General features: G+C 43.9%; 1 protein-coding gene across 12 annotated transcripts in view; it reads right to left on the bottom strand.

Moving 5' to 3' along the window:
- SPATA6 (spermatogenesis associated 6) overlaps positions 1-12,327 on the bottom strand; it is a 131,800-nt gene that overhangs the window by 72,751 nt on the left and 46,722 nt on the right. For 6 of the 12 annotated variants that reach the window (XM_074265991.1, XM_074265994.1, XM_074265992.1 and 3 more), the window contains exons 6-7: positions 5,444-5,527; positions 3,638-4,084 (exon numbers count right to left, since the gene is read on the bottom strand). In XM_074265991.1, coding sequence (XP_074122092.1) covers positions 3,638-4,084; positions 5,444-5,527 — 531 coding nt within the window. The remainder of the gene's footprint in view (positions 1-3,637; positions 4,085-5,443; positions 5,528-12,327) is intronic. The other 6 variants (XM_074265997.1, XM_074266000.1, XM_074265998.1 and 3 more) reach the window with 1 other exon arrangement.

The following is a 12,327-nucleotide window of genomic DNA, read 5'->3' as shown; positions in this document are numbered from 1 at the left end:
ATGATGGGGCCAGTGTAATCAGAGAAGTCCTGAATCAAGAATTAGCATTTTAAATGGGGAAAATAATGCTCTAGATGCCCTTGTCCCTATCAGGACAAGGCAAAGGGAGGATGAATAGCTGAGACAAAGAGAGAGGTGCAAGAATAGTCAATGGTTACTGGAACCGGATATATATGGCCATCCAAGAGATACAGAGCAAGAGGGCACCAGGAAAGGAGTTCTGGGTTTGACAGCGCCAACATTACGCAAAGAGTGACTTGCCTTCATGAGGATCAGGAAAAGATGAGCTGCAAGGGGCTGTCAGCCAAGGCAACCCCAATACCAAGAAGGGGGTACCTTTGGACTTCACCAGGAAAAGCAGAGCTGGGGCCAGGGGCAGCACTGAAGAGCTCTTAAATGAATTCTTCTTGCTTGTGAAAAGGACTTCCAAACTTTTGAGTTTAGAAAATCATGAAGCTCATCAAGTTTCCTGAATATGCTAATAAAGGTCATGTTTGCAATCATGAGGTGAGAGTCTTGGATTTAAGAATCAGCTTAAAGACCCAGGAAAGGCCAGTTCCACCAAGTCTAGAAGCATTTATTAAGCACCTATTACATACCAGATACTGTGCTAAATGCTTGGGAATACAATGTCCTGCTCTCAAAGAACTCACACTACAATGGAGGAAACAACATGCAACCATCATATTTACTATATATGTCTGTCTATCTGTCTAATTTTTTCAAATTCAACTGAATATATTTCCAAGGAAAGGTCCTAAGATTAAGGTGGGATGGAAAGGCAGAACTTAGCTGAGACTTGAAGCAAAGCCAAGGGACAAAGATGAGCAAAGAGAGAATTACAGATGTGGGGCCGGTCAGTGAAAATACCCACAATCAGGAGATAGAGTGTCTTGTTTGAGGAAAAGCAGGGAGGTGTCACTAAATCCCAGAATCCTAGAGAGCAGGGGCAGGAATCAGGTATAAGATGACTGGAAAAGCAGCAAGAGCAGGTTATAAAGGGATTTTAAGAACTGAGGATTTTTTTTTGGGGGGGGGGGGCTGAGGCAATTGGGGTTAAGGTACTTGCCCAGGTTCAACAGCCTGGAATTGTTAATGTCTGAGGTCACATTTGGACTCAGGTCCTCCTGTCTTCAGGGCTGGTGTTCTATCCACTGCGCCACCTAGCTGCCCCCAAACAGAGGATTTTTTGGTTTTGTTCCCAGCAGTGAGATTTGCTGGAATTGACTGAATGGGGAGGGGGGCATGGTCAAACTTGTACTTAAGGAAAATCGGTTTGAGAGTGGGGGATACTTGGGGTAGAGGGATCTGGGGCAGGGCGGGAGGGCAGCGAGATATTAGCAGGCTGCAGTGATCCAGACATGAGGTGTGGAGAGCCTGCCCCTGGGTGGTGAGAAACAGCAGACACACTTCCGAGAGATAATGAGAAGGTCTTGAGAGAGTGAAGAGTTGAGAATGAGTGACTGGAAGAATGGCAGTGCCCCTGACAGTAACAGGGAAGTTTCGAAGAGGAGTCAGTTCCATTTTGGACGTGCTGAGTTTAAGATGACTCTGGGACACCCAACTGGAGATGTCCCACCTGAAGTTGGAGATGAGATTTTGGAGGTCAGGAGAGAATAAATAGATCTGAGAATCATCAGCAGAGAGGTGAGAAGTGACTCTAGAGCAGCTAATGAGTCCCCATGTGAAACAGTGAAGAGGAAAAGAAGAGGGCCCAGGACAGAGCCCTGGGGGACACTCATTATTGGAAGGCAAGAGCTAGATGAAGATCCATCCAAGAAGGTTGAATGACCAGACAGGCAGGAAGAGAGACAGGAAGGAAAGAATCCAGAGAGAACAACCAGCAGTGTGGAAGGCTTCCGAAAGTCCCAGAAGGAGAAAGGCCTTTGGGCTGGGCAATCAGATCATCCATAACGTGAGCCAGCAGTCTTAGTGGACTGGTGAGGGTGGAACCATCTTATCAAGAGTCAGTGGAGACACTTCTTGTAGATGGCCTTCTCAAGGAGATTCGCCACAAGAAGAGAAAACTGGGACAACGGCTCATGGGGACGGATGTAACTGAGGAACTTAGGGGGAGAGACATGGGAATAACTGCAGGTAATTACAGGGAAACAGTAGACAAGGAGTGAAGATGGTGCAGAGGAGGCATCTTCTGGAGAAGATGGGGTGCCATGGGCTCACTATAGAGGGGCTGCCCTCGCGAGAAGAAGCGCCACATCTTCATGTGAGATGAGCTAAAGGAAGATGTCTGAGTGATAGAAGGGAGGCGAAGGGGAGAACAAACAGATCCGATTTTTTCAGTAAAATAGAAGGCAAAGTTCTTGGGGGTGGAGCTGGGGCAAAGAAATCATGGGAGGTTTCAGAAGGAATGAAGAGGTTTGAGAAACTCCATGCAGAGTGGGCAGTGAACCGATGAAAGCAGCATACAAGAGTTGTAACCTAGCCCAGGGAGGGTCAGTCGCAGTTAACATGATTCTCTCCAGCTTTCTTCAGCAGCGCACCTAAGTCAGATGTGAAGGTGGCAGAAGGCGGGAGCCACACTCGGTGGTGCTTCAGACAAACGGTTTCGTCTCAAGCTGGGGAGCCAGCACCTCACAGGGGCGGAGATGAGGGCGGGCTCCGCAGACAACCTGGAGCCTCTTGGACCTTTCCATCTGTCGGACCCTGACCTCTCTTTTCTGCACTTCACATCTTTCCCAACCACCAGCACCACAAGGAAAACCAATGGGAACCTTGGATCAAGGACTCCATCCACTCCCCCCCGCCCCAGAACTTTGGGAGATAAGTCCTGGGAGTTAGCAGAGCCACTGGGGAGGTGAGTGGTCTGCCCAGGATCATAGGACAGACTTGAAAGGAAGTCTTCCTGATTTACACCCACAACACTTCCCTCTTTCTCTTAATAGGAATAATTGTAGGCAATTAACAGGGAAACAGATAGTAGACAAGGATTGAAGATAAGGGAGTGAAGATGACAGAGGGGGAACTAAATTGAATACATCCAGATCAGTTCTAATGGGCCCAAATGTACATGTTATGGTAAACTTTGAAATGAGCAGAGCTTGTAGAACTCAGCCCAGTAAAGCCCCTAAAACAATGAATGCAAGGAGAGACGGCACTCTGAATTCTCCCTGGAGAGACCCGGAAGAAGACAGGCACTTAGGGTACAAGGTAGCACTGGTCCAAGAGGGCTTCCGTTCCACCTCCACAAGCCTGCCTCCTCCGGAAGGGGACCCGGGGACACTTGGCCCAGAGAAGACAAAGGAGAACAAGAGAACTAACGGTCTTCAGGTTGAAAGCTTGAAAGCATTAAGCTGAAAAAGCACGAGGACCAGGAGACATGTTCTGTTGGCTAGACCAGGAAGCCGGGGCTGGAGGCTCCCAAGAGGCCAGCCTAGGTCTGATGTCAGGAAAGGCTGTCATCATTGGCAGGCCTGAAAGGGAATGCTAGTACGGTCTAGGCTCCCAGGTCTCTCCTCCTCCAGACGCCTTCCCCAAGGTCCTCCTGCACACCTAGATTCACCTTGTTTCCAAGGCCCCTTTTTCAGTCCCCTTCGAACACTGGGGTCATTAGTCCAGAGATGGGTTAGGTCGCCCTCTGTGTCGGGAGAAAGGGAGTGGACAGGGAGGATCTACGTACGGCATCACTAGCCCTGCCAGGGACGACATGACTTTTGCCTGGAGATGGCTGGTAGACTTGGGGCAGAAGTATTCCTGAACACTGGGGGGACATGGCTGAGGAGCAGCCCTCCGAGGGGACACAGGCCCGAGAGAATGCACATACATGTCTGATGACAAACGGAGGTTTGTCAGTCTCCTTTTTGAACTCATAGGGTCCCAGATTGAGATGAGCCAACCGCCGCCTGGTGTCCTCAGACAGCTCACACATTCGCCTCTTGGTGTACGGGGATGGGGAGTGGGACTTGGACGAGATGGTGGGCTGCTCGTAGTTCCGTGGGTTGGAGTAATACTTGTGTCTCTCAGGGGACCTGGACTTCTTCTTGGATGATCTTGTTGATCCTCTGATTTGCATCCGACCATGGCTTCTTTCAAGGGGGGTGGCGTGGTATGACGGTTTCTCCTGAGCCTGAAAAAGGAAATGGGAGTCACGTTGGGATGGCGATGGAGAGCAACAGAGAAAGCCCGAGGAGCAGAAAGGGGAGCTTCCCTCCCCTCTTTGGAGTTTCCCCTCCAACCACTGTGGAAATGAGGCAGAACATAGCCCTTGGTGGACTTGATGAAGTAGCTCAGAGACACTCAAACTGTCAAGTTCAGAAGCCTGGCCTAGTGAGGAGCCCCCCTAAGGTCAGGGCCCATGATCTCGAGACTCAGGCCCAGCCTTTCCTTTCGGTCAGACTGCTAACAAAGCACTGGAGAACCCAGAGACCCAGGGAGCCATTAGGATGACTGTTCAATGTTTTTTGTTTGAGCTTCCTGGAAATCTTATCCCTCCCCATCCCACTCCCACTAGACATGGGATTATTAAACTGGGACTGTGGTAGATTTTAAGGAGTTTGTAAATTTGGATGGGAAATAAATCCCAAATTTATTTTCACTAGCCTCTTTCTAAAACTTAGCATTTTCTTCAATTATCCAATATGCATTTGGAGAAGAGGTTCAAGGGTTTCAGCAGACTACCAAAAGGGTCCGTGGCACAAAAAGTTAAGGGCCCCAGTCTAAACTGTTAGCTTCCAGAGGGACAGGGATTGTTGTTTCTCCCATTTCTGGATGTTAGCACGGAGCCCAGATTACAGCCAGAGAAATGAACTGAATTCAAAGTCTCTTCTTCTAGGGCTCTGTTCGTTCAACTGTCAAATGAGGCTTTAGACTGGAGGCCAGAAAAGATCCTCAGAGGAAAGAAAAACAAATAATCTACACCAGCCCACGTCAAGCCCAAGTCAGCTGAGCATGAATCCTATGCCGACATTATCGCCCTTCAAGGTTTAGCAGGTATTTTCTGTGTCATCCCATAAGATTCCAGGGCCATTCTAATCCACAACCCCAAAAGTCTGCCTGGGGAAGCATCTGAAAGCATTTTCCAAACCTTGAAGGTCTAGGAGTGGGCTCTCCTAATTCTAGTCTTTCTTTTGGACAACCTGCTAGCTATCCAAGATAGGATGGCAAAAGAGAAGAAGCCCATTTCCTCTTCCTCCTCCTCTTCTTCTTTCTTCTCCTCTCATCTTGACAGCCATTAGCTGATTCCTAAGAAGGGAGCTTTTTCCATCACTTCCCACTGAGTAGCAATCTTTTATTCCAATCACATTTGATTAAATTTAATCACTTTGTCAGATATCCTCAGCAACTGCTCTATCCAAAGACATACCAGAAGTGGGAAACGGGCAGGGGGCAAACCAATAGGACCAGGAGGCCTGTCAAAATGTCAGAGAAGCAGACATACAGGCAGAGGCATGGAGCTATGGAACCGTTTAAAACTAAGAGCCGTTACCTGGAGGCCCCGACATTTCCTTGAGCTGATCAGGCATTCTGTGATCACAGAGGTGGTAGAAAATTCCATCTTTGGAGCAAGTCCCTAAGGAGTGGAAAAAAGAAGAGGCAGTTTCTCAATATCTGGATCTATACAATAAGATCAAAACATCAAAATGGTAAAATGTTGCCTAAATGTAAAATCCGTCCCTTTGTTAGCTTTAGTCTTTGAGATAATGGGAAAAGGCAGAACTTTGCTATGTCAAAATGCCAACAAGACAGCAATGGCACTGCTAGCTACTTGATTTCTGATGATTCCAGAGCTTCTGGAAAACAACCAGATGTCTGGGTTTGCAGTTCTATCCTCCCTGCTGTCATCCATTTTTAGTGTTTTTTCCCAGCTAAGCAGGGGAGTCTGAAGAACTTCAGGCATTTAAGTTCAGGTGGATGGAGGACTTAGACACAGCAGCCCCAGATGGCCACTGTCTGGTGCCCTTGCTACAATACAGCAGGGACCTCAGCACTCCCATGCTCCCCTCCCCACTTTAGTCTGACAACATCTTGCCCATCCTGGAAGGCCCAGCTCAGAGACCACATCCTCTGGGTAACTGTTCCTGATCCCTCACATCCTTCCCATGGATAACGCACTCTTCATCTAACATTCTAAATTGTGTGAGATATCTGTCTTGTCTACGTGCAATCTTCATGAGAGCATCTTCTACAAACAGAATAATCTGAACACACACTTAAACATTTAGTTGATGGTTGCCTCTGGGACCAGCTTTCTCTAGTCTCTTCTGCAAAGGTCTGGTCTAGCTCCTCTTGTCAGGTTAAGCAAAAGTCCTTGCCCCACGTGTGGACGCCAATTGTAACGAGCTGTCGTCTCTAGAAGCTGCCGGATCGCTCTCTGGGAAGAGATCTGCTGTGTCTACTCAAATCTTTCAGACAGATTCTTCTTCCTGTAATGAACCGTTGTCTCCAGGCAGTTGCTGTTAACTCTTGTCCTTAGAAGTGACTTCCCTTCCTGCAGAGAGCCCCGTCAGGCCTGATGTAATGCAGAGAGTCTTCCTCTTGAATCCTGGCTCTGAATCTCCTCCAGCTCTTATCCTTCTCCAGGCCGATCTGCTCTCTGCGCCCAGTGCTGTCTCTTTTTATCCTCCCAGAGAATGGGCGTGGGATAATGCAAGGGCTTCTGGGAAGAACCACTTCAGCCAATGGGCTTGCTCCTTCTATCAAGTCAACCTGAGTTCTCACCTTGTAATTGTCCAGAAAACCTGAATTCTCACCTTGTCACTGTCCAGACAACCTCAGTTCTCACTTAGTAATCCTAACACTCTTCCTCTAGACTCACTTCTGGCTGGCTCCTTAGGTTTAACTCCAAGGTATCTTTCCACCTCATCCCATATGCAGACCCCTCCAGGATGTCCTGACCTCCAGCCGTCTAAAGCTTCTCCTCTAAGCCTCCCAGAGCACCTCTCTCACACACACTGGTCCTAGGACTTTGCCTGACTCTCTCTTGGGCATACACAAAGCCACTGGTCAGGGGGCAGACTAATATTTCATTCATGTACAGGAATGGAATTTTGCCCCAGGCCGCAATACACTCAGCTCTCATAAACCCCGCCTCTCTCTCAGAGGGGACTGCTCCAGAGCAAAGCAGCCAGAGGAAAGACTCAGGGTCCAGGGAACCTGGATTGGAATCTCACCTCCAATACTTGGGTGGCAATGGCACTTAATCTTCTCTGAGTCTCAGTTTCCAAGTCTAAAAAAAGGGGGTACTAATTCCATCACTACCTAATTCTGTGGGTTAATGCTGATCAAATGACACAATTTATAGAAATACCAGTTATGGATAGAAAAAACAAAACATTTCTTATTTTGCCAGGACATCAGATTTCCTCTGGGTTTTTTCTTGTACCCTTCTGTCAACATCTGGACAAAGGTCCAGGACCCTCCTCTCCAACAAAATCATCAAGCAGCAGGTTATTATTGGAAGAGGACCACACAGGCATGGGAGTTCTGTGGAAGATGTCTACTCTCCTGAGCTCACACACTTGATATCCATTCCTCAGCTGGAGAGACCATAGGGGCCATCTGGTGCAGCCTGGCTGAATATCCATTATCCATTTATTCCCAGGAAGTGTTTGTCCAGCTTCTACCAGAAGACTTCCCCACCCCCCAGCATGGCCCATTACATTCTGGGAAACATCTAAGTTATAAATCTGTCACTTTGCCCCTCTGAAGGTTCTTCCAGGGCTCAGCAGAACACACCTTAGGTTTTCTACACATTCAACCACTTCAAGACAACTACCATATTGTTCCTGAATCTCCTCTTCAATTTAAACAAGCCCAGTTCCTTCGATCGTCATCATTAACCCACTGGCCAAGAGCTCATAACCATAGCTGGCTCTGGCCTACCTGGGGTAGAGGAGTGAGTCCATCCCACCAGTTCTCCTGCTTCCCTCCAGAAGAAGAGAAATACATTTCCTGCAAGCACCAGATTCCTCCCTGTCAGAGAAAAGCCAATCCATCGTGTTCTAGTCTGGTCTCTTGCCTTGGGGGAAGGGAGAAACACTATTCCTTCAGATTCAAGCATCTATCCCCTCACCTGAACTACACAAATCTCCGAGAAGACGCCACCCTAAGACCAACATACAGACAATGAAAATCTTCCTGAACTCACTCCTCGAGAAGCAGCAAACTTCCTCCTGGTTAGACCTTCCCCATATCAAAGATTCTGAACCTCCAGCTATCAACCAAGTCAGTTCTTCATTTCCCCCTGCCCAACCTTATATCCACTTCCCTCTTCCCCTGCCCTCTCAAGGTCCCACTCCGAAATTAGCCATACCCTTCCACTGTGCTCTATGGAATGTCTGGTCCATAGGGGAAAGTCTTTCACTTCTAACTCCATCTTCTAGCTCTCAGAGAGACCTGGCTCCCTCCAATGTCACAGACTCTTGGGTCTCCCTCTGCAGCACTTTCACTAACATGCCCAACTTATTGGTCAAGGTGAGGAAATAGGGATGCTTCTTGCTCCTTCCCACCATTCCCATTTGCCTTCCCTCTCTCCTATTACACAAGAACCTCTCCTCCTTTAAGGGTCGCCCAATGATATCTATCACCCAATCAAAATCCCAGTAGCTGTTCTCTTCCAACTTCTAAGACACTCTGCTTCTTTCTTTAATGAATTCAATATCTGGTTCATAGTTTTTCTCTTCTCACCAACTCCTGCCATCATACCAGGGGGACTTCAACATACATAATGATATTCCCTTAAGAAGAGAGTCTAATTTTCCATATTGTCAACATCCATTTTCAATTAATTTCTATTCCACCCATGATCTTGGTATTATCTACAAATGCACCAATTCTGCATTCATGAACTCTGACTTTCACTTATCTGACCAAAATCAATAGGCATTTTATCTCTTGCACTCCTAAATCATGTTCTTCCACACCATGACCTCTAATCCCTAAATTCTTTCCCAAGTTACTAGCCTTGCACTGGTTCCACTCTCCCCATTCCTTATTTTGCCCCTTGGCCAATCAGTTGAATACACTGTGCTCCTCTCGAGTCCATTCCCCCCTGATCATATTGCCAACTTTGCCCTACCAATCTTTAGCCTTAGATCCCTTCCATCCTCTATGTCTTTGTTCCAACACATGTACCGATGAATGAAATTGAAGAAAATTACAGAGCCATGACAATTGGGTTCACTAAAAATTTATGAGATATCATCTCAATTGGACTCCCAGCGCAGCACGACAAATGTTTTAAACCTTGCCTAAGTGATTCAGTCTCACTCATCACTGCAGCTTTTACGAAATTTTTCATGCCTTGAGTGTCCCATGCCTGCCCCAATCCCACTCTCTCAGTTGAGAACCTTATCTCCCAGTTCACTTTAGAAATCAAGGCCATTTGCCATGAGCTGCCTCTTCTCCCCTGCTCCTCATCTTACTCAGACGGCTTCTGTCACAATCACTCTGCCTTCTCTCCCCCCAAGGCAAACACTTTCTTAAAGCTTTCCAATATAAACTGAACTCATCATGCTATTGAAACTGCTCTCTCCAAATCTGCCAGTCAATTCAACAGCCAAATCTCATGACTTTTTCCCAGTCTTCATTCTCCTGATCTCTGCAGCCTTTGAGATTCTCCTGTTTGATACTATTCTCTCTTCATCTTTGACTCTCATATCTGTCTAATTGCCCCTTGGTCTCATTTGGTAGAACTTCATCCAAGTGGTTGCCTGCTGTTAGTAAGGATCTGGCAAATAGCCAGAAAGAAACAATTCAAATATCAAGGAGCCACAATCAGGATTACCCAGGAACTATCAACTTCCACTTTAAGGATCAAAGGGCTTGGAATATGATATCCTAGAGGGCAGCCAAAAATCAACTACCTAACAAAGCATTAACTTTCAGGGGAAAAATGGACATTCAATGAAACAGGGGATTTTCAATTATTTTTAACTCAAGAAAAGCATAAAAAGATTTTAAAAAGGAAAAAAACCTGTTTTATAAAGGTTAAAATGTTTATATCCCTATATTGGAAGATGACAAATTTAAATTTTAAGAATTGTATCTTTGTTAGAGGTATACTTACAGGATGTAGGTATAATTCGACTTTATTGTGATGATATAAAAAAAATAAGGTGGAAAAAGGATGTCCTGGAAGAAGAGGAAAGGGGAGGTAAAATGGGGTAAATTACATTCCTATGAAGAGACAAAAAAGATTTCTTATAGTTGAGGAAAAGAAGGAAAGGGGATGACCACTGTGTGAATCTTAATCTCATTGGATTTGACTGAGAGTATCATACATTTTAAATTTGATATAGAAACCTGTATCTATCTTTAAAGAAGTAGGAGGTAAAGAGAGAAAGGAAAGGAGGAGGCTAATGGAAGGAAGGATAGAAGTAAAAGGGAAAGGGATCAGAAAAGGGGCTGTAAACGAGGAAGGCAGATTGAGAGAGGTAGTGATCAGAAGGAAAACACTGGTGAGGAAAGAAAGGGGGAAAGGAGAGAGAAAAGCATAACTTGGGGAAAATAAGATGGTGGGAAATACAGAGTTAGTCATTTTAACTGTGAATGTGAATGGGATGAACTCTCCCATAAAACAGAAGAGGATAGCATTCTGGATTAAAAGCCAGAATCCTACAATATGTTGTTAAAAAGAAACATATTTAAAGCAGAGTGATACATTCAAAGTAAAGGTAAAAGGCTGGAGCAGAATCAGTATGTTTCAGCTGAGTTTAAAAAAAAACAAAACAGGGGTATTGATCCTGATCTCATATCAAGCAAAAGCAAAAAATAAATCTAATTAAAACAGATAAGGAAGGAAACTACATCTTGCTAAAGGGTACTTTAGATAATGAAGTAATATCAATACTAAACATACATGCACCAAGTAGTAGAGCATCCATATTCCTAGAGGAGAAATTAATTGAGTAGTAAGAAGAAATAGACAGCAAAACTATGCTATTGAGGGATTGAAACATCCCTGTATCAGAACCAGATAAATCAAATCACAAAATAAACAAGAAAGAAGTTTAGGAGGTAAATAGAATTTTAGTAAAGTGAGGTATGATAAATCTTTGGAGAAAATTGAATGAAGACAGAAAGGAATATACTTTTTTTCTCAGTAGTATCTGGAACCTACACAAAAACTGACCATAAAACATAAAGGTATAAAAGGCATGAAAACCTCAAAATCAAATGCAAAAAGGCAGAAATAGTAAATCTATCTTTTTCAGATCATGATGCAATAAAAATTACATGTAATAAAGGGCCAGGGAAAAAAAGACCAAAAATTAATTGGAAACTAAATCTAATCCTAATTAGATTAGATTTTACCCTCCTTGAGATGGTAAAAGAACAAATCATAGAAACAATCAATAATTTCATCTACTAGAAGGGCAATAATGAGACAACATCTCAAAATTTATGGGATGTCGCCAAAGCAGTTCTTAGGGGAAATTTTATCTTTCTAGATGCTTATTTGAATAAAATAGAGAAAAAGAAGATCAATGAATTGAGCACTCAACTATAAAAGCTAGAAAAAGAACAAATTAAAACTCTCCAAATAAATACCAAATTTGAAATTCTGAAAGTAAAAGAAAAAATTAATAAAACTGAAAGTAATAAAACTATTGAACTAATAATGTTTTATGGGGAAAAAACAAAAAATAGATGAACCATTAGTTAATTTCATTAGAAAAATGAAAGAAAATCAAATTGCTAGTATCAAAAATAAAAAGGGTGAACCATCCACCCATAAAGGGGAATAAGAGCAATATTAGGAGCTATTCTGCCCAAGCATATGCAAATAAATCTGATAATCTAAGTGAAATGGGTGAATATTTACAAAAATATAGATTGCCCAGATTAACAGAGGAAAAAAATTACTTAAATAGTCCCATTTTAGAGAAATAAATTGAACAAGCTATTAATCAATTCCCTAAGAAGAAATCTCCAGGGCCAGATAATTTTACAAGTAAATTCTACCAAACATTTAAATTTCCTTTTATGACACAGATATGGTGCTGATATGTAAACTAGATAGGGTCAAAACAGAGAAGAAAATGATAGAACAAATTCCCTAATGAATAATGAAAATCTTAAATAAAACATTAGCAAAGCGATTATAACAAGTTATCCTCAGGATAATACACCATGACCAAGTAGAATTTATACCAGGAATCCAAGGCGGGTTCAGTATTAGGAAAACTATAAGCATAACTGACTATGTCAATAAACAAACAAACAAAAATCATATGATTATCTCAATAGACATAGGAAAAACATTCCTATTAAAAATGCTAGAGAGTTTTCCTTAAAATTATCAGTAGCATCTATCAAAAAACAATAGCAAGTATCATATGTAATGGGATAAACTAGAACCATTCCCAA

Source organism: Sminthopsis crassicaudata, chromosome 4, assembly GCF_048593235.1.
Source record: "Sminthopsis crassicaudata isolate SCR6 chromosome 4, ASM4859323v1, whole genome shotgun sequence".
NCBI lineage: Eukaryota > Metazoa > Chordata > Mammalia > Dasyuromorphia > Dasyuridae > Sminthopsis > Sminthopsis crassicaudata.
Note: the sequence above shows the minus strand (reverse complement) of the source record. Positions and strands in the feature narration are given on the sequence as shown.